This window comes from Colius striatus, chromosome 1 (assembly GCF_028858725.1).
Source record: "Colius striatus isolate bColStr4 chromosome 1, bColStr4.1.hap1, whole genome shotgun sequence".
NCBI classification, from domain to species: Eukaryota; Metazoa; Chordata; class Aves; order Coliiformes; family Coliidae; genus Colius; species Colius striatus.
Window position 1 is genome coordinate 153,150,170 of NC_084759.1, and position 21,377 is coordinate 153,171,546.

Genomic DNA, 21,377 nt, shown 5'->3' on the forward strand with positions numbered 1-21,377 from the left:
TCTTTGTACCCTGCTTTTCCCTTGGCACAGCCGACTCCTTTTACCCCCAGGGCCCACCGACTTCTGATGCATGGACATTGAGAGGAGCCCACCCTCTGACACATCCTTGTCCCACCCCAGGAGTCAGTGGGACAGCAACAGCTCCCTCTGAGCTCTCTCCAGCCTCATCCAAAGCGTGGTCAGGTTGGGGAGTAGGGCAGGGTGGGTGCCACGGCAGGCATGGCATTGCTAGGGAGGCATGAGCCACCTAGGTTGGGCTGAAGAAGGCTCTTCCTTCGAGCCATAGCAAGGTGCGAGGGAGAGCTTAAGCTCTTCACGTTCCTGAATGCCAATAAAATGACCAAACAGTTAAGGGTTTTCCTGGGCCCGGTGAGGAAACTCTTGCAAACTGATTTTTCGCTTCATTTAGCCACTCAACAGCTTTAGTGTTGCAAAGCCTCAATACTATGAAGCCCAAAGCCTGGCTCTAAAACACGAGGGGGTGCTTTTTGCACCTGAATAGCCCACAAGCTCTCTCCCATCTGCCTGCCACTTTTGAGAGCTGTGTTCTCACAGGAGAACCCATCACCAAAGCTTCCGCTGCTGCCTGGAAGGCTGGATGCGTTTCCTCCATCAAAAAATGAATGACACATCACTTCTCCTGCTGAATGACATATCCTCAGGCTGGGCCTTTAGGTAAAGCAGCAGTTGAGCAATTAAGCCAAGGAGAGTTGCCAAGGCTCCTCTGAGATCACCTGTAGCACCGGTCGAGCCAATCTGGCATCCCCACATGGAGGAGTTACTTTCTGGCGATGCGCTGCAGCCCTCCCAGGGCTCGTTTGAGGATTTATTCCGCGAGCTTGGCTTTGAGGGCTGGATGGAAAGCACCTGCTCCAGCCCTGTGAGCGAGCGGCGTTGGAGAGAGCGGCCTGGCAGCTGCTGTGAGCGGGCGCTGGGCGCTGCCAAGTTGTTGGCTCCAGGCGCCTGGGCCTGCAGCTCCTGTCAGCACCGATTCATTTCGAGCTGCTTAAAAGCAGAGCCGAACGCCTGCGAATGGGGTTGCTCATCTCTCCCAGGACCACTGTGGCCAAAAGGCGTGCTGGCCCCCTGGGATGCCAAGCCCTTCCTCCCACAACAACACCCTCAGTTTGGGCTGATGCTCCCATGCTAACTCTGCTTAGCGCCCAGCTTGATGCCCAAATTCCCTGCTGACAGGCCCTCAAGCTCAAAGAAGTCTCATGCCAAAAATCCTTCTTCTCATCAGAAGGGAATCAGAGCAGGAGTGTGATTATCATCCTCATTGTGATTTAACCTGTGCTTTCTATCCTCGGAGCAGATAGAGCTCACTCCCACGCCAGCTCCATTCAGAGGGTCAGGGAAAACATGGCCTCATCCCAAAATGAACCATGCTGGAGTGAGGTGCAAGCCAGGAGTGCCAGGCTCATCCTACAAGGCCAGCCTGGAGCACACTCTGACACCCAAACATCCAGCACGAATCCCTGCTTGGGCCTATGCTCCTCAGAGCTGAGCCATGGACCGAGGGTGCTGCATGTGTGCCGGGGGAACCCAAAAACTGAGATCCTGGGCAGCGTTTGCTCCCCGCGGCCTGGCGCCCGAGTGCCAGCTGCATGATGCCTCCCTGGCAGGGAGGAAAGGGAAGCGCGGCGGCTTTTCCGACCGAGGGAAGGACCGCCGGTGTCTAGACGATGAGACTAAGGAGGGAAGAGGCCGACTGTTTGTACAGCTTTGGGGAGTGTAAACAAGTGCTGACTGTCCCAGGCCCTTCAAAGCAGAGGAATCCGGAGATGGGATGAAAGCGCAGGGAAATTCTGGCTGGGTGTCTGAACAGAGCAGCTGAGGGCACCTCTTTCAGATAAAATCCCCAGTGCCTGAGTCATCCCAAATCAGCCCGAGAGCTGCCAGGTCATCTCAAACCTGCCCGGCCACGAGCAGGGCCGTGCAGGGGCTCCCAGGACTTTCCCAGCTTCGGTCACTTCTCCCTGCCATCTCAGAATTTAAGTGTCCTGAAAGCGAAACCGGAGGCCCTGGGAATCCCGCTCTGCCCCACGGTCAGCTGGTTTAGCCTCTGCATCTCACACAGCTCAGAAAAGACAGAGAAAATGTTGTTTGAGAGGTGGTTCCCTTGGGTTTTTTTTTTCTTTTTTCTTTTTTTTTTTACAGCTTTAAATACAATATTGAGTATAAATTAATCTTACATTTAAAAAATAAAAGCAAAAAAAAATTAAAAATAAAATAAAACCTCACCGTCTTTACAAACCAAAGGAAACAGATTTTGGAACAGGAAAACAAAGTGTCTTAAGACTTGAGGGCTTGGGGATGGCGGGAGGGAGCAATGTGCCGCCTTGGCAGTGGTAGAAGTGCTGCGGGTTCGCAGGAGGCGAGGGCTGGCTCCCTCCACAACTCAAAACGGCTCCCTGGTTGTGGCTTCGCCTTCTCCCCTTGCTCCCTCCAGGGCTCCGCCCCACGCTGGGGATGGGAGTATGTGCGAGGGGAGAAGAGGCGTTTTCTTCATGTGTAACTCCGCAGCACCCAGCACGGCACCATCCCAAACCAGGACTCAGAGGCGGCACTGGAGATTCCCATCGCTGGTTCCATTTCTGCTCACAGTGACCGAGAATTGGGTGTGCAGAATCAGCAGGCAGTGGCGCAGAGGAACTCTACAACTGGCCCTTTGGTTGTTTCCAAGTCTTGCTCACTTACAAGAGCCTGTCTCAGGCCTGCAAAGATCATCCTGCTCTTTCTCTCTGCCTACACAGAGCTGTCCACTTCTTGGACCAACTTCCAAGCTAGCTGGGCTGGGAACACCTAATGTGCAAAATCCCAGGAGGAATTCAAGAAGGAAAATGTGAGGAAAAGGATGGGAGATGCATGGAGAGAGCAGCAGAGGCACAGTGAAGGGGTTAAAAACCTCGAGGGAATGACACCATTCTGCTCTCAGGACCACAGAGCAGGCGAGGACAGCTCACTGAAGATGAAGTCATGCTTCTAAGTTTGGCTGCTGTTGGTCTGGTTGTGGTGCCACTTTGCCTCACGCAAAGAAATCGTGCTGGGGAGGGTTGGTGGGGAGTGAAAGCAAATGGACCCCAAGACGGCAAGAGCTCGGGGGATGCCCGTGCCCGGCCCGGCCCTCACAGCACGCCACAGCAACAGCACACCTTCCTGCCAGCCCTGCTGCGAAGTCAACGCACACACGTGCCCCTGAGCTCCCTGCCACCAGGGAATGGAACCCATTTCAGAACATATATATATATATATATTTATATATGTATGTATAAATACACATACACGCGCACACACACACACACACACGTATATACACGCCCACACATACAGAGCAGATTTAAAAAACAACATCGAGTCCAAGCCTGGAAAGTCGAATTCTCCACCAGCATGTGCAAAGATGGCTCCCCTGGGCAGGGGCAAGGGCAGGGGTCGGTGGCTGGAGACCACCCTCCACTCCTTCCCTGCCGCCCGAACGCCTTCCAGTCAGCACCAGGAGCAGGAGGGCAAAGGGAGTGGGGGAATGCATTTGGCTTCTTGGTTTGTTTTCTATTCTGTTCCCCGAGATGTTGCGTATCTTAGTGGTTTTGGTTTTTCTTTTTTCTTTCTTTTCTTTTTTTAAAGAATAAAATATACACACGCACATTAAAAATATAGAGATCTGTCCAGGTAGGAGGATCAAAGTCCTTAGTGCATTTTCCACCGTCGGTCGCCGCTTGCAATCTGAGACGGGCCTTTCTCAAAGAGTAGGTCCAGTGCAAGTGTGGATGGCAGCCGGGCCCCCCCAGCCTCGCCAGAAACGTGAAGGAAAGGGAGAATATTCCCCTCCTGCCCTCTGTTTGGTTTTCTTCTCCCCTCAGAAGAAATTGGACCCACTTTCCTTTTCACATTTTTCCACCCTGTCCTCCGGAGCAGGGAAGGCATTGTCCTGTCCTCGTCACGTGTTGTGGCTGTCGGGGTTCATGGGTTTATCTGTACTTTGTTCTTTTCTCGTATATTTCTATATATAGGCCGTGTTTGTCCTTTTCTTGTGTGTGTAAAACTTGAAAGTTATGCTAGTAAATGAAAGAAGGGAGAGGCTTTGGTGGGAGAAGGTCCGCTGATGGAAAGGGAAGCACCAATTGCCGTCTGAATCAGACGTCGAGGCAGACGGATAAAGAGGAAAAGTTATCACTCCAAGGACCCCATGGGGGCAATACAGCAAATATATTAAATAAACCTGGAAACGAAACGAAAACAGACACGGCATTAGGACACGTAACTCGCTCCCCCCGTGCCACTCCCCTCCTCTGGAAACGTCTGCATCCAAGTGCCAGATCAGAAGCCCAGGAGAGCTTTCGACCTTCTCTTTTTTTCATTCCCCTGGACAGCTTGAGCCAGAGCTGAGATTTGCATCACTTCTACCCTGGGAACTTCAGGCTGGCCAGGAGGATCCTGGGATAGCAGGAACCCTCACCGTGGGCTAAGCGTGGGAACGCCAATCTCCTTTTCCTCAGCTCCTGAAACACCAGAGGTGGAAGCCCGTGGTCTTGTCTCCCAGAGCAAGGGAATGAGCGGCCCAGGCTGGCTGCAGGGGCTGCTGCAGAGCTGGAACTGCTGAGTCACGGCCTCCCTGTGAGGCTGAGTCGCTGCTCTCTAAACCCGGCCCTGCGCCGGTCTGTGGGTGGCCCTGCTATTCTTTCTCTCTTCTCTGCACCTTTCCCTCTCTCATGGGGAGCTAATGGAGGCTAAATCTCCTTTCCTGTCGCACTAGTGAAATTCTTCTGGCGACAAGAGAAGCATTCCTGTTTACACAAGTCAGGGAGAGAAGAATCAGACCCTGGACTGACAGTGTCCAGACGTCTTGCCAGAGATTCCAGTTCTCCTTTTCCCTGGTATGACCTCTCTTACGCACAGCGGCTTCCTGCTAGGAGAGAGGAGAACCAACAAGCCGTGCCGCTTTTCAGCCTTTTTGCCAACTCAACTAATGAAATAAAAGGAAAAGGGGTCCCCAGAGCAACATTAATTCTCTGCTTTCAACGGAGAATCAATAGAGAAAGGAGAACAGGAGTTGCTCCACAGAACAGATGAATTACATGGACCTCAAGGGGACTGAGGCGTAGAGAGAAGTCAGGCTCGCTGTCTGCCTGGAAGGGAGGCAGAGAAAGGCGAGGGCAGGGCTCGAGAGCATGTAGGGCTGTAGAGTGAGCCTTCCCCCTTTTGTGAAGACCCATAAATAGGAGGCCTATGTTTGGTCCCAGGCTAGTTCTCCCCGTTCCTTCAACCTGTGTTTGACCACAACCAGGCCCTGCAGCGGCCCCACACCGAACGAGCGGCCGGCGCAGTGGGAAGGGTCCAGCTGTCTGGGCAGGACCGTGTCCCGACTGGAGAAAGCAGCCTGCTGTTACCTGCTTTGTGCTCTCTCTCTCCCCTTCCAGCACTTCTATGCTACGAGGATTTCTTTCAGCACTTTCTTATCGTTGACATGCTTGTACTTCTTATGTTTCCTCTTCTGCACCGGCGGCCGGCGCATTCGCTGCCTCTGCGAGATGGCGGCGGTGGTGTGGGCTGGGGCTGGGCCTGCCAAAACAGAGCGGACAGCGTCTGTAAGGTGCACAGCACGCAGCTCCTGCTGACATCCCTCTCTCCTCCCGCACCATCAACAAAGAGCTCTGCAACGGGAGGGCCACAAGGCCTCCCTCCCTCTGTTCTTCCATCCCTTGTCCTGTGTTCTCTACGGTGTCTGCCCTCTCTCTCCCTTTTCGCACGATGCCCTTCCCCTCACCTCTCCCCTTCCCCTCTTTCGCCTTGCTCTGTCCCAGCCCTGTGCTGGCAGACAGACATCCTGAGAAAGGTGCCCTGGCTGCCACAAACCGGCGAAGGCCCACGGGATTCACTGGGGCTAAGGGGATTGACTGAAGCCAGGGGAGGGCCCTTTCCTCTGTCCCCAGCCTCCCTCTTCTCGTGCCTCCCCCCCGGCTCTCCTGATGCCGAGCTCCTTACGTCTCTGCTCACGCGGGCTCGGCCGGCTGCTGCGGGGTGGCTGGCGGAACACTGCTTCGCACCGACACTGCACGTGGTCCTCCAAAGGCACAACGACTTTTTTAAATTTTGGCTTCTTCTGGACAAATTCAATCTTGTTCACCTGTTTGGAAGAGAGAGGCAAGAAAAAAAAAAGATGAATACAGCTGCAGCTCCCGCTCTGGAGAAATAATCAGTGTTGGTACTCTTCGGCACTGGCTTCCTGCCTAAAGGGCCAGAAGGTGGTTATATAGAGCGCGGGTCAAACTGAGGGGTGGTGAGTGTGGGAGCTAATCCTGCAGACAGTGGCAGAGCAAGTTTGGATGTGACTGATTGCTTCCCTCGCTCCCAACCGGTGCCGCTGGGTGACTGGATGATCACAGACAGAAACATGGGAGGTGCAGACACGCCGGCCTGCTTCTGACAGATGGGATGGCGGGGACCTGGAGGCAACCAGAATTCATTCCCACAGGATCCTACAGGAAGGGTAAAAGGAGAAAACCTCAGGCCCGACACAAGCAAATGCAGCTCCTCCAGCTCTGCCGAGGCCTGTCTGAATTTGTCTCGAGCTCCTGAATGACTCGCAGGGCTGAAGCCCTCAGCTCCGTGTTCCACGGGAAAGGCGGCACTCTGGAAATTCCCTCAGACTCTCCACCAGTGCTGACTCAGAGGGAAGACTCACTGCTCTGCATCCCACCGCAGGGCACGAGCTTTCTACGGCGTCCTCCCACTCCGGGAGCGGCAGGGCCTGACCCCACTCAGCTTATCTGACAGCACCGCGGCCGCTCAAGTGCCCCGCCAGCTATAAATACTTGCTCTGCCGAGCGGATTCCTCTAAACCCACTGCCCCCAGCAGCATCTCTCAGCCAGCCCCGAAGCTGAAGGCCTGTTTATCTTTCCTTGAAAGCCCACTCCACACGCTTCAGACCACACGCTGCTCGCTAGACAAACACTTCCAGCCAAACAATAGTGAGACCTCTGTCCTCAAAGAAACCATTTCCAGGTCACTTTTTTCAGGCCCGGCTTTTGACCTCTTGCTTGTTTTTTTCCACAAAAACAACTCCTGCTCCCCCCTATTTTTCCCTCGTTCAGCCTGGCTTTTCTGAGAAAGGCATTTCCTGATGAAAAGGGCTGTGTGTGAACACAGCTTCTCCCAGCCAACCTCTGCCTGAGGGAGCGTCTTACAGCTCAGGCAGAGGATTAGTATGGGATGGGTATTATTTTAAACGGGCTATCTGGGAGGAAGCTGTGAGGAGATCCCCGGTAGCTGTGAGGAGGACAGGATCAGAGCACGAGGTTAGCCATCAGGTGCCTGCATGCTTCTGGAGCGGCTCAGAGGGTAACTGTGGGGCTGAGGAAGAGAAGAAGCTGCTCCGGCGTTTGCCTTGGGAAGAAGCTGCCGCAGCAGTGGCAGGGGAATGGAGCACTAACACTGCAAATCTCTCTCTTTTTGCACCAAGAGCAGTTCCTGCCGGCGATGGAAGCAGTCTCTTTCACGTGCAGACAGGGCCCACTGCAGTTCAGGGGTTGGGCAGGGGGCGAGTGAACAGGATGGAGGTTGGCTGCGGGGAGGAGGGAGCAACGGAGAAGCCTCAGCCATACCTGGACATGTCGGACACGGATCTGCGTGGGGCGACACTGCACGTTGCGGTTGTTGCAGCAGCCAGAGCAGCGCTGCACCTCCACGCAGGGCGGCCACACCACGAAGTTGGCGTTGGTGCTGTCCACCAGGTTGCGGGCGATTTCAAAGACCACGGCCCGCGTCTTGCACTCCGCCAGGACAGCTGGCTCTGCTGCTGCCAGAGCATCTGCAGAGGGCCGAGGGAAGAACAGGGATGAAAGGGGCTTTGCAGCTGTTACCCATCCGCTGCAGCCACCTCTACTGGAAGAGAAAGACCCCACACAGCTCTCACATACACACATGCAGACACATAGAGGTTCTATCTCACTCTCTCACCCCTCCAGCTCCCTCGCTGGACAGAGCCGTGACCTGTGAAGGAGCACTCGGTGAAAAAATACTTCTCACTGCAGCAGCAGCCCTAGGCAGGAGATGACACTTCTTTAGAGCAAATCAGCACCAGGGATGTTTAAAGTAGAAGAGCTTGCAGAGCTCCAGACTCCATCTCCTGCCTTCCTGGGGTGTAACATCCAGTTCCTATGGGAGACCCAGGTCCTCCTTCTCATCTGTCCACATATCCATGCATGCTATAACCTCTGCCCCCAGACATGTACTTCAGACGTGCAACTGCACCCAGCCACAGCTGCTCAGGTGAGTGCCCTGGCAGCCACAAGCTGCAGCTCCCCCAACTCACCAAGGCTTCGTCGCTCTCGAGACAGGGCCACTGGGATTTGACCAGACTGAGTTGCATTCAGGTCCAGGCTCGAGCTATCTTCCTCTGCAAAGGGAAAGACATGACCTAATAGCAAGGGACAGAGGCAGGAAAAATAGCAGGCCCTCATGCTCTGCTCACTAGGCAAAGCTGAGAGATGTGATAAAAGCCTCAGCCCCAGTATGTCACACTAGGTGTAAATTCACCAGCAAGGTCACAGCCGCACTGGGGCACAGACGCTCTGGGTTCGCCCTTTGCTCAGATTAGGCAGTTCAAAGCAACAAGCCCATGGTGAAAGTGGAGTCCCAATCAGGTCCGGGAAAGGAAAACGAGGCCTGCAGCAGGGCTGCCTGGTGTCAGGGAGGAGGAGCAGAGGGATTCAGATCAGCTGTCTGAGGCCAGGATATAGCAAGGAGGATCAAAGGCCAGATGGGACAAGCAGAAAGTTTGGCACATAACACCGAGGTGCCTTTGCAGGGATGGCTTGGGACTGAGAGGAGCAAGAGGGCAGGTGAAGGGCGATCATGGGTGGGAAGTAGAGTGCTTGCTTTCCTTCTCCCAAGCCACCACAGCTGCTCTGGGTTACAGTTTTATGACACAAGAATGGACAAATAAAGCTGAAATGGCTTTTCCCCTATTCCTGCTCTAAGGTAAGCTGCAGAATCTGGAGGTATTTCAGTCAGCGATGGAAGAGGAAGGCAGATAGCATTCAGGCCAGCCCTGAGCAGTTCCCTCCCACCCCACTGCTTTTTCCCATAGGAAGCTCTGAATAGAGAAATGCCCATAATCCCCACGGAGCACTCCGACACACAGCCCCTCCTGAGCTCCGGACAATGGCCGCGCTCGGAGATAGCTCCCACCCAGCCACAGCTCTTTCCTTCTCTGACCCGCTTTAGCAGCTGAAGGAAGCTGAGTGGACGTCAGCATCGAGGGAGCAATTTTCTTAAGAGGGAGTTTGGGGCCAGTGGAAGATCTCTGTTTATCAGACGTGCTGTGGAGCAGACTTCCCATACCCATCATGTCCCATCCCTCTTCCTCAGCCCTGCCCTAGCGCAGCCCTTTTGTAAGGGAGAGCAGTATCTGTGATAGCTGAAGGGTCTGGGATGGGTGCACAGAGGCTGTGTTCACAGAGGGCAGGAATCACGTGCCTGGGCAGTTGACACCTACATCTGAGGTGGGCAAGCAGATATCCTTTAAAGTGGCTGGAGAGGTGTGATCAATTCCAGGACGCCATTCATCTCTCTCTGAGGCAGACACCCAAAAGGAGATCAGGTGGATCATGCTCTAAAAGCCTGTAGTGCTGCAAGGGCTACAGAGGGAGTCCGGAGGACTGGCTTAGATGGGTACACCTGCTTGGTGGCATCCACAACTAAAGGAGATGCCCCCCCCAAGCTACACATCTCTGTTGCTGGGTCTACAGTAGTGCCTAACGTCAGGAGAGCAGTTAGCTCAGCTCATCTGCCTCCCGGAGTTGCTTAATCCTGGCTCCCTGGGCGGTCAGTGGAGGGCAGCAGCTGTGAGACCTGACAGCACAGGGAACAGCCCCGGCAGCTTTGGGACTATTTTGTTAACACGCTTGTTTCCCACACAGGGAAAGTGAATGGTGACGCCTCTCCATCGCTACCTCCGAGCCACAGGTAGTGCAACAAAGAGACAGCTTCACAGCACTGTTTTCTGTTTCCCTTACTAGCCTTTCCCTTCTGGGACCTGAACTAAAACCTTCAGGTGAAGCGTGGAGCTCTGCAGCCTTCCCCTGCAGCATCCTCCTGCACCTCTGGGCTTTTCAAGCCAACAAGAGAAGCCCATTTTATCTCTGAAGGGTGAGGGCAGTTGGCAATTGCGATAGAGATGTATCTGTTCCTCAGACACCGGGACATGACAGACTGCACGCATCTTCCCCACCCCGCCATCCTGCGCCGCCTGGCACTTTATCAAACGAGGGTGGGGGCTGCCTTTTGCCCAGAGGTTGAGTTGGTGAGAGAAGAAAGGAGGGGGCGGGGGGGGGAACAGCAACAACCGCTGACTCGAAACAAACCTCCTATTGAAAACCAGGTCCCTCCCTCCCCCAGGTTGTCCTTCTACACCCCAGGTCAGCTCTGAAGACGGTTGGGGTGGGGGGACCGGCCTGGGACAATCCAGCACGGCTAATTTTGGAAGTTGCCCCATTGTGTGGCTCACGGACGGAGAGAAGGGAACTGGTGAGGGCAGGGAGCGGCCGTGGCGGTGGTGGGGAGCCTCGTCGCCTCTTTCTAAGGCAAACAATAGCTGAACGCAGCTGGTGCCCTCCCTCTCGCTTTCCCCCCTCCCTGCCCCTCCAGGGCCGTTTTGAAAGGCAGCGGGAATGCTTTTGAGACTGCGCCAGTGGTTGGACTGGCATAGGAAACAAAAGCAGGAAATTCTGTTCCCCCGTAGATAGTGTCTCGGCAAGGATTACAAAGCTCCAAACAGACAAAACACGAGAGAGAAGGCGAGCTGGGGGAGGGGGCCGGGGGACGACGGGCGGGGAGCAGGGTTAGAATAGAAAGGAATTTGCTCTGAAGAGACCGTTTATAAATAAATTCCTGGGCCAGCCCCGCCGCCGCGGCGCGTGCTCCCATTCCCACACGTGCCGACCCCTCCGCGCTCCGCTCGGCCCCGCGCCGGTGGCCCCGAGGCGCCGCAGCCCCTGCAGCTCCTAGCTGTGGCCAGGAGGTGAAGGGACTGCTGCCCTGACTTAGCCCCTGTCTCGGCAACGAACACGTGCTCTGCTGCTCCCGTCTTTAGAGCCTCCAGCAAGTACAGGGCCTTTGGTGGATGCTGAATCTGCTGAATCGCTCAGCCCTTTCCTCCTCTACCGCCCTGTTCCCACCTCCCTTTTCTCCACCTGCTGAACTGACCCTTGGCCAATTCAAGCCCCGCTGCCTGTAACATCTCCCAGGTGAAAAGTGCACGCTCAGCTTGCCCGTCTCCTATCATTTTTGGAAGACAGCATCCCTCCATGGACCAGACAGCTGGGAGGAGATCTAAAAGGGCATCTAGCTGCCTAGCTCCCACAGGTCTCAGAGGGACGAGGTGTGTAGTGGCTCCTGAAAGGTTCATGTATTTGCACTTAAGTCTGTTGATAGTGTGCTTGCTGGAAAAGAGAACATCACCTCCTCCCTCCTCCCCAAAGAGTTAAGAAAAAAAATAGAGGAGTGTTTGGCAAAGAGGAGATTTACCTACGGAGTCTATCCGCAGGGCACGCTGGAGGTCGCTGATGGATCGCACTGAGCTGCCACCCAGAATCTCATAAATGTCTTCAGGTATGGGGTCCCCCTGCCAGGTGACAAAAAGGAAAAAGAAAGGGAGAAACAAGCGTTAGAGAGGTGGTCTCTGCAAATACTGACCGCGGCCCGGAGCGGGGGGAATCAAAGGAGCACGGAGGAGGCACAACGGAACCAGCAAAACGCAAAGACGTGCCCCCTCACAAAAGCATCAGCCTGAAACCTGAGAGAAAGGGAGACAGCCTCTCTTGCTGCCTCTTACAAAATGGTCCAGAGACTGAAAAAGCCAAAAAAACCCCCCACTCAGGTTCTGCACAGCAGAACCCCGAATGCTACACACAAACTGCCAGCAAGGCTTCCTTCTCCGGTGCTGTATGACTTCTCCAGGTGGCCTCTCATTCCTGCTGCCTGCACTAAAGGCGTTTTAACAGACTTCCCTTACGCTATCAGATAAAAAAAACCACCTTCCCAATATTTCCCTCTGTTGTGAAATTCCCTCACGGGCTTTGTGAGATAGCGTGTGCGTGCGCGTGTGCTTGCAAACCGCAGAGGCCCAATAATAGACACCATTTGCATGGCCTTTATCTGTTGGAGTTTTTTTGTGAGAGAAAAAAAACCAAAACAAAACAAAACAACAAGGTGGGGGTTGGAAAGGAACATTGACCTTCATAACTGAGGCTGCTCCGGCAATGGGCCCATGGTGAAACCACCAACACTTGCAGGGAGGGCGTGAAAGGCTGTTGGAGGTGGTGGGCTGAGGAGATGATTTGGGTGAAGAAACACACGGGAGTTTGGATGCCACTGCATTTTTGGAGCCAAAACCCTCTAGCAAGCAGGTTTACAGCCAGCGAGTGGACGATGGGTCAAACCCAGCGTCTGTGCGGGCAGGTGGAATAGCGTCAATCTCTTGGGAATCTCACTCGGGCACCGGGCTCGAATGGGTCCCAGTGACAGCACCTGACAAGACTACAAAGGAGTGGTGTGGGAAAGCAAACGCTGATTTAAAACATGCTTCCGAAAGACTAGGAAGAAAAAGAGAGACGAACGAAAGTACTGGCCAAAGTGTTTGCTTAGCTCCCAGCTCTCCGCATTCAGGGCTACTCATGTGGAAAAGCTGCTCTTTCAGCCGGGTGCTGGATGCTGCCTGAGCCACAGCCCTGCACATGCCCCTGTAACTGAGAGGAGAGCTTGGCTCGTGCGCTTACGAAGCGCAGGGATTTTCCTGTGAGTTTTTATGGGCAGTTAGTTGGTGGCATGTGTGTGGTCCTTGGAAGCGTACAGCTATTCCCTCTCGGCCTGCGTTCCGTGCACAATGTTTCCCTTCCACTTGGAGTCGAGGAAAACCACCAGGCAGGTGGTTAAACGTTGGCTTTTAAACCTTAAGGGCTTTAGCCCAAACCCAACGGCCACTTTTGCATGGCTACTTGAGCCCAGCATCCTCCCGCACGTGCCTGTCCCTTGGCCACCTGCCCTTTGCTGCTACGAGCGGGGCAATGGGAGTGTTCTCTCCTCAGCCCTGTTAGCCCACCCTCTAATGCTAGAACTTAAAACTAGGGCCACAGAGGTTTGAAGGCAGCTGCAGCCCAAGTCACGGGGCAGAAATCTCCTGGGAGAGCTGCAGAGCAGAAAACACCATCGTCTTAAACCTCTGCAGTCAGATCCACCCGAGAGCTCGAGCCAGACCGAGCCTCTCTGCTCCGCTCTGTCCCTGTCACTGTCACATTTCACCACAGATTTGGCTGCCTGCCTGCAGCAAAAAGCAGATTTTACATCCCTGGGCATTACTTCCTCAGTCTCCGAGGGAGAGGGAAGCGGCATCAGCAACGAAGGCACAGCGAGAGAGAGACTTGTATAATTCAGGGATCACTGAATAGCTGCGAAATGAAGATGCCTTCTGACAACTCCCGCTGCGTGAAGGAGAGGGGGACCAACAGCCCAGCGCCAGAGAGGCTCTGCGGCGCTTCCCTGCCTCGCGCCACACACGGCGTTGGACTGGAAAAGGGGTCCTTTGCCATTCCCAGGGCTGGCAGCCAGAGGGAATCGGGGAAATCGCAGGCACCTCAACGCTTGTTTGCACCTGCCAGCCAAAGGCGCTCGTGTCCCAGCGCACGCCGCTGAGGCACCAGTGCCCCTGCTCCTTCCTGACACTTAATACGTGTAGGAAATGGAACTTTATTTTAAACTCGGGCTCTGGCTGGGGGCAGAGCGTGGGCAGGTGTTATGAGGCTCGGTGACTTTGGAGGCGAGCTGAGAGGTGTCACCTTGCTAAGCCGAGCACGGGGAGGGAGGGGGAGGAACAGATAGGAATCAGGCATTGCAAACGCAGGCCCTGGGGAGATGGATTGCTGGGGACTGCCTGTAGGAATAAGCTCCACTCCCTGCTCACGGCAGCACTTTTAGGTGCCAATTTTTTCTTGCTGCAGATACTATCAGCATGGCTATGGCGTATCACCAGCCCACATGGCTCATAATCTTCTCCTCCTCCTCGGGGTTTGTGAGGCAGCTCTGCCAGTGACAACTGCAAGCCTGTGAAGCTCCTTGCTTTCCTCTGCTGCTGCAGAACCGCGTCCAAGGCTGCCTTAAGAACAGCTACACGGACCTGAGCCGGCAAGGCACGGCTTGTCCTTGCTCCCTTTGGGGTCTGTGACTGGGAAGAGCCATACCTCTGGCCTCATGCTCATGCCTCATCCCCCATGCCAGCCCTACATCTGGGTGGCTTTGAGATTGAGGCACCGCACACACCCCGGCTCGGGGCACTTGGTGAGGATGAGACACAGGCAAGCAGGGGTCCATCAGCCAATTCCACTTGATCCGGTGGGGTCAGAAGGTGGAAGAGCATTGGCAGGGGGTGGGATCCCCAACAGATCAGCCCGAGCAGCTGGTGCTTTTCCTGCTTAGCAGCCCCTCCAGAGTTATTTGTCTAACACAGGTTAACAATCTCCTTTTTTAACTGTGCGGCAGATCAAAGACGACTTTTGTCTCAATGGACTCCTGGCTGGCTGTCAAGTGCCTCAAGGCCAGGCTTCGTATTGCCTGCGAGGCCCCGAATTCCTCGAAGAAAGTAAGTTTGTTTTTCCTTCCCTCCCTCCCTCTGCCCCCAGTGCCTGGCTCTCCCCCGAACTGCTGGGGCACCCCCTACTCTTGCCACTTGCCTGGCAAGGACGTCCCCTGCCTTTCTCCCTGCGTGGGTTGAGGGCTAGGGCACACCTGAGCCAAGGCAACAGAGCACCTGAGCAGGGTCCCTGCCCGCCCGGCAGCCGCTCTGCGCTGTGCCTCTGACACCAGGGCCTCTTGGTGCCTCGGCTTTGCCTTGCTCCTCCCAGGCATCAGCCACTCACGCAGCAATGCCCTGCATGCAGGACTTCCCCCCCCCCGTCCCCACACACAGGCTTTCTCTGGAGCTTTCTACTAACGCATCCTTTGGAGCAACAGAGATGCTGAAAGTGTCAGCCACTGCTGAGGTGGTGCAGGGAACGTGCAGGGCTGTGCTCCCATCCTCCCTCCAGCTATTCACGGGCAAGGGTTTCAGAGTCTTGCCCGAAGGTGTGTCTCTCTCTCCTGGTAGTACAGCAGAAACAGAGGAGGAGAGAGAAAAGATTGTGCAACTGGCAGGGAAAGCAGATCCTCAGGGCACAAAGAAACCAGCCAAGGATACTCCCAAGGTGAGGACTCCTCCAAGTCCTCTTTTTTGAGGTGGTGTGTCTACACATCAGTGTGTGACTGCACACGGAAGGACAGAAGGGCAGCAGCAGCACCAGCCTGGGGCAGGGAAGTGCCCAGCCATCTGCTCCTCTGCCCAGGAGAGGACTTTCCTAAGCACTTCCATACTGACCGTGGCAGGGGATCTTGGCAGCAGGGTCTCAAGAGATCAGTCAGGCAAAAAAACCCCAAACAAACAGCATTTTTCAATTCCTTCTGAAGCTGATGTGAGGACCCTGAGGGGAGACTCCACCACATTCCCTGGCAGAGAACAAGACTGGCAGCATCCACTATTGGCCTACTGAACCCCAGGAGCTCTTGCCCCCGGGCACAGGGCTTCCATCCTTCCAGCACTACCCAGCTACAGGGGGACCTTGACAACTGCATGCCAGAGGACCACACGTGCCACTCTCTGCAGCTGGCACAACCCTCCTCACACAAGCCCCTTCCATGGGGGACAGTGGCTTACGTTTTCCTCCCTTAAAAGAGTCAAAAGTTAACGTTTGATCTTGCCCACATTCCTAAAATACAGCCAGGTCTACCCACCCTTTTCCCATTTCAAGGGGGACTCCACCGCTCCACCCCGCTGCCCCAGGCTCCCCCCACACCTCCCCTGAGGGGGCTGGAGGCATTTCCACCCCCGGGGTCGGCTGTGCGCTGGAAACAGCGCAAGAACCACTGTCATTCTCTCCTGCTGCTGTGCATCAGCTGACAGTGAGAAGTAGGCAAGGACAACTGGCTCCTTCCACGAGCTCACCCCAGACGTGTCATCCATCCCGGCCTTCCACTGCTCTGTCCTTGTCACAGCCTTGTGCCGGGAAGACTTGGGAAGAGCTCCGGAGCCTTGCGCTAGGAAGACGTGATGGGGAGCTGGGCTGAGGTTATAAGCAGGCGCCCAGCCGCACCCCATTCCTTGGGAATTCCAGAAAGCCCTGCCAGTGGGGCTTCACCCCAGCACAACCACGCTCAGCCCATCTCTATAAATGTTGCAAGGCAACTATTACAGCCTGCGGGGCAAATGCAAATCGGTTCAGAATCCTCACTTCCCAACAGGCAAATACCTTCCCGCTGGAAGAGCTCCAGGGCCCTCCAGCTCCAGATGGGTGTGAGAGGGACTCAGGAGGCTCCATCTCCCAGCTCAAGCCTTTGCTGATCAAGGGGGAGCTACTGTTTGCTCCCCAGGCACTTAATCTGGCAGAGCTGGAGAAGAGGTGCGAGCCCCTTTCAGAGGATGACTAATGTTCTGGAGCCTGCTAGAAGTCATGTTCTATGCGCAGAGGGTGTAACACACAGACCTCAAAGTAGATGTGGGGACTGGCTACAGAAGCATCTACCCAAGCAGAAACCTTCTTGGTTCTCTGGTCATAAAATGACCAACATCATGATTCCTCCCAAGAAACCTAGAGCAAGAATCCCCGTGAACTCCAGCCCTGCTAGGCTGTCATAGAGCCATACAGTCTTTTACTGTGATTACAGCACAGAATAACAGCACCCTGGGATCAGGTATTTCCCTCTTCACCCTTCCCCAGTGCAACCATAGCTGATGGTTCATGCTGCGTGAGAGAAAAGAGATCTGAGCCACCCACAGAGGAAATACCATCCTCTGCCCAAAACAAACATAACCACTGGGCAGCCCACGGCTCTAACTGCTTCCCTTTGCGGCTTGGGCAAGGGTAAAATGGGCCCATAAGGAGGTGATGTGATGCTTCACACCCAACCCCTTCCCTGCCACCCACAAGAGGGGCTGCCTGAAAATGAGGAAGGAAAAGAAAGAAATGATGCAAAGGGAGAAAAGTTTTGCTGGAAGGATATTTCCTGCCCCGACGACCCCCAAGCTGCAGATCCGACCGATGGTTTTGCCACTTTGGGTAGAGATCAAGTGCACACCGAGTGCTGTGCGTAAATGCTACTGGCTTTCTGGTCCTCTCAGCCCACACACAATCTGATGATGAAACGTGGCAGCAGAGATCAAAGGATTTTGGGTCTTGGGGCTCCTTCTTCCTTGATCGTGGCTTGGGGTGAGGTTTTGATTTCCACAGAGGGAGACCAAAGAGGGCTGGGGTACACATTCATCGGTCAAATCCATCGCCTGCCCCCTCCACCCTGGCTTCCTCCTGAGCGGAGTGTGCAGGACTGCAGGACAAGATGCAGGTGTGACCATGCATGTGCAGCGCAGACACGCGTCTCCTGCCTCTTCCCATGGCCTCAGCTAGACACACACCTTCGTGAATAACCGCGTCGCCTCGGTGTCGGCGTCTCTAGCCACGCTGTCCCCTTCCTTCCTCCTTTGAAAGCCCCCCACTCTCTCTCTCCATCGCCCCCTTGGCACTGCCCGGCTGGGAGTCACGCTGCGCGTTACTCCGGAGGCGGCAAGCCGGCCTCCGTCCCCGCCTCACGCACGCCGCCTCGGTGATGCCGACACAAGCGGCGGGGCAGAGCTGCGGGCTGGCACCGCGCCCCAAGGGTGACAGCCGCCGGGCCAAGCCGCCGCTGGGCCGGGAGGCGGCGGGCTCCCCGGGGCTCCGCAGCAGCACCCCCTGCTCTCGCATTACCTGGGGAACCGCTTCAGCCCGGTCTCCCCGTCCCACCAGCCTGGGACACCGCGGGGCGGGTTTATCTCCCGCCGGCGGGGCCCGTCCTGAGGGGAAGCAGCCGGGACACCCGCCCCGGCGCGCTCCCCCTCAGGGCCGGGGGCGGCCGGCGCTGCCCGCCATTACCTCGCCCGCGCCCCTGCACAGCCCTTCCCTCAGCAAGGGGCAGGAAAGCCGCCGGCCGTCCGCGCTCCGCTCCCCCGCCGAGCCGCCCCGCTGCCCGTCCCGGCCGCCCTCGAGGCTTCACCCCGCCGCACCTGCGAGGGGAGAGCCGCCGCAGTTCTCCCCCCGCCAGCGCCAGCCTCCGGGGCTCGCAGCTCGGCAGCACCGCCCGCTGCCAGCGACGGAGACTCACCTCCAGGCGGGCCAGGGGCAGGGAGAGGATGAATGCGAAGACCACGCCGAAATTCATCCCGACTTCAGGCCCCGCCGGCTGCGGGCACATGGACGGCGAGCCCCGGGAGGGAAGCGCTTCCCGCAGAGAACCCTGCGGCCGCCCGGCCTCAGGCATCGAGGGCGACCCGCGTTCCCATCGCCCCTACGAGCCGGGCTGCTGGTGGGAGAGTTGCAGGAGAGCTTCGGAAGAGGAGGAGGTGCTGGTGCTGGTGGCAGTGAGAGGAGACAGGAGTAATTCTTGGTGACTCGCCTGCCTCTGCGCTATCTCATAAGCCCGGTGGAAAAACAAACGCAGTCCCTCGAAATTATACGCATCCAGAGGCTGCGTCCCCCTCGCTGGAAAGGATGCTTCGGTATTGCCTTCTGCTAGGTGGCCCACATGCTATTTTTCCTCTTGACTTTCTTCCTCTTTAAAAAAATATATATATACGAAAAAGATTTTACATGCAGGTGGCAGCGACTCAGCGTTCTTAGAAAAAGATGCACAAAGTAATAAGTAAAAAATGAGCAAAAAAACCCCCAACTTTTCCAAAGTTTGGTACCAATCCGAAAACCAAAATCTTCCGTGAGGTGTCCTTTTTTTTTTTTTTTTTTTTCTCTTAAAATGCTCCTTTTCTTCTTCACGCCCACTTGCTTTTTAGGGAAAAGTTGCTAGCGTACATCGAATGGCTTCCCCTTACAGGAGATTCTTGCTTGGGTGCCTTCTGGCGGATTGCTGGGACGTGAGCTTTGCTTGGGATTTAGAGACAGGTGAGAGCAGATGTTTTTTCGCCCTGAGTTGCGGGTGTGTGCGTGTGTGTGTGTGCGGGTGTGTGTGAGCCTTGACAAGCCTCAGAGCGGAGCCGCTGCTGCCTTCCGCGCTCTGTTGCAACAAGAAAGAGAAGGGGGGGAAAAAGCAGAAAAGGTAAAATTGAAAGGGAGGCGAGCGAGCCGATGAGTCTTTATTTTAGTGTGTGAGCTGCCAGAGAGACTAAACTGGCACTCTGGGCTGCTCCTTTTATGAAGGAGAGGGGATGGGTGGAGCATAACTTGCGATCCTCCTCTTGGCTGGATATCAAGGCAAAAAAAACCTAGTGGAGTAGCAGCCCGCTGCTGACAAAATAAAAAGTGTGCTAATTTAAATGATAAATTAATTAAAAATGACTAATGCTGTAATAACATGTATAATGTGGCTTTAATATCGCGTGAGGAATGGGGACAGAAATTCCTTCCTCCTCGGCAAGAGATAAGAAGAGAGGAGTTCCCGGCACGGTAGTTTGTTATTTTTTGGCCCTGGGTTCTCGCTGTTGCAGTCTGGAGCCCATTTCTCTAAAGCTCTGCTCGCCTTCTTCCCTGCCCTGCTACATTCACTAGCTCCAGGGAGAGAGAGAGAGAGAGAGAGGGATGGCTTTAATATCTTACATCTCTTTGTGTGCAGGGGAAGGGGGAAAAAAAAGCAAGCCAGAGAAATTTAGACATTGCTACAAGACAATCTGGTGTTGCTCGTGGCACCTGGAGGTATTTTGCTACATGATTATCTCCGTAGATGTAATAAACATCTGAAGGGAAATTAAGCAAGCAGGTATTTGCTGGGGGGGGTGGGGAGGGAGGTGATGGTGAGGTGTGTGAGAGGGATGGGGAAGGGAAGGCTGCTAACAGGTGAGTTCAAGAAAGAATCACATCTGATTGAAAGCACACCCATGCACATTACGGGCAATCTCCTGGTGCGGAGTTGCACACTCCGGGAGCGGTTTCTGCACCATCTTTGTGCAGGCTCATATCCACTGGTACATTCCTGCACCGTCATGCACCGCAGGCACTCAGCAGGCGTTCGCTCTGAATCCCAAGCATCTTTCCTTGCTTTTTCTATGCTACGCACACGCTTCTCTTTGAGCTGCTCGCATGCACAGCTACGTGCAAATTTTGTCTCATTCACACATCCCTGGGCATCCATGTGTTCTCCTTCACTCTCCCCCTCTCTCTTCCTTTCTCACATATATACACCCACCAGCGTACTAGTGGCCTCATCTCACAGCATCACACATGCTCCCTTCAACTATCTAGGTGCCTGCCAGTCTCATGCAGCCAACCCTCTCTAAAACACATGGTCTCACATCAGCATTTGAGTACACACCATCCAAAGTGTCCCGGTAAGAGGAGCAGCTACCAGAGCTCAGCAGCTAGCCGACCAAATACTCTTCAGTAGCAGGCGTCTGGCAACATCTCCCGCCTTGGCTAGCTACATCCTCGAACCTGACTTTGGTCTTTTGGATGTGGATGTTGGTAAGCAAGCACAGGGGCACGAGGACGACTGGGAGTCCTCCATAGCTTGCTTAAAATAGCATAGCTCCTCTGCTCCTCCCATTGCAGAGACAGGGAACTCAGACACTAAATGAAAGGTCCTACGGGAGAGCAGCGCATTGAGCACTGTGCTTCACCCTGAGCCGAAAGAAGAAAGGGCAGATTTCCCCATAGGTTGGAAGTTCATCAGAGCTGTGCCGGCTCCAAAGCCCAGGCCATCTGAGGTGCATGAGTGCAGAGATAAGGAGTGCCCTGGGAGTCCCTCAAACCGAGTCTGAAGTGGCTTGGCCCCAATTTTGGAGCTCAAGTGGGAGGAAGTGGAAATGCAACACATACCTTGGCTCATTTCCACTGCCAGAGACCTTAACAGGACTTTACCTTAGATGCTCCAGCCATGCTAGACCTGTCCCACCCCAAATTCCTTAGGACTCTCTTAGAATTCCCCTCATTCTCCATCCTGGCCCGCCAGCAGTGTACCAGCCATTTCACGTGATGACAGTTTGTCTCTGACCCCCTTGCAGGGTGGAGTCACTACCCTAATGTCTACCTGGGTGCTCCTTCTGAAATCTACAGCAGGCTCCAAAAAAAAAAAAAAAAGAGGTTTTAGACAGCACTGGCCAAAGGAACACTGTAGACCTGGGCTCCTTGGCTGTCAGCGAGGGGAATGCTGAGGATCTGAGATGGCCAAATCGGCATCTGGAAGTCCTTCTATCTACGTAGAGGGAGCTGAGGGCAGCTAGGTCTCAAATGTCCATGACCCTGTTACATGTTTAAAGTTCATAAGGGGTAAATGGAAGCTCAGGTGCCCTTTGAGGATTGATGTCCTTGAAAAACCCAGT

General features: G+C 54.9%; 1 protein-coding gene across 1 annotated transcript; it reads right to left on the bottom strand.

Moving 5' to 3' along the window:
* Positions 1-3,230: 3,230 nt before the first annotated feature.
* PDGFB (platelet derived growth factor subunit B) lies at positions 3,231-19,238 on the bottom strand. Its single transcript, XM_062012690.1, has 7 exons — positions 18,218-19,238; positions 11,528-11,624; positions 8,313-8,396; positions 7,603-7,808; positions 5,983-6,124; positions 5,388-5,559; positions 3,231-4,219 (listed from the first exon to the last, which is right to left on the bottom strand). The coding sequence occupies exons 1-6, from the start codon at positions 18,371-18,373 to the stop codon at positions 5,423-5,425; spliced, it is 822 nt and encodes a 273-aa protein (XP_061868674.1). The 5' UTR covers positions 18,374-19,238; the 3' UTR covers positions 3,231-4,219; positions 5,388-5,422.
* Positions 19,239-21,377: the final 2,139 nt, after the last annotated feature.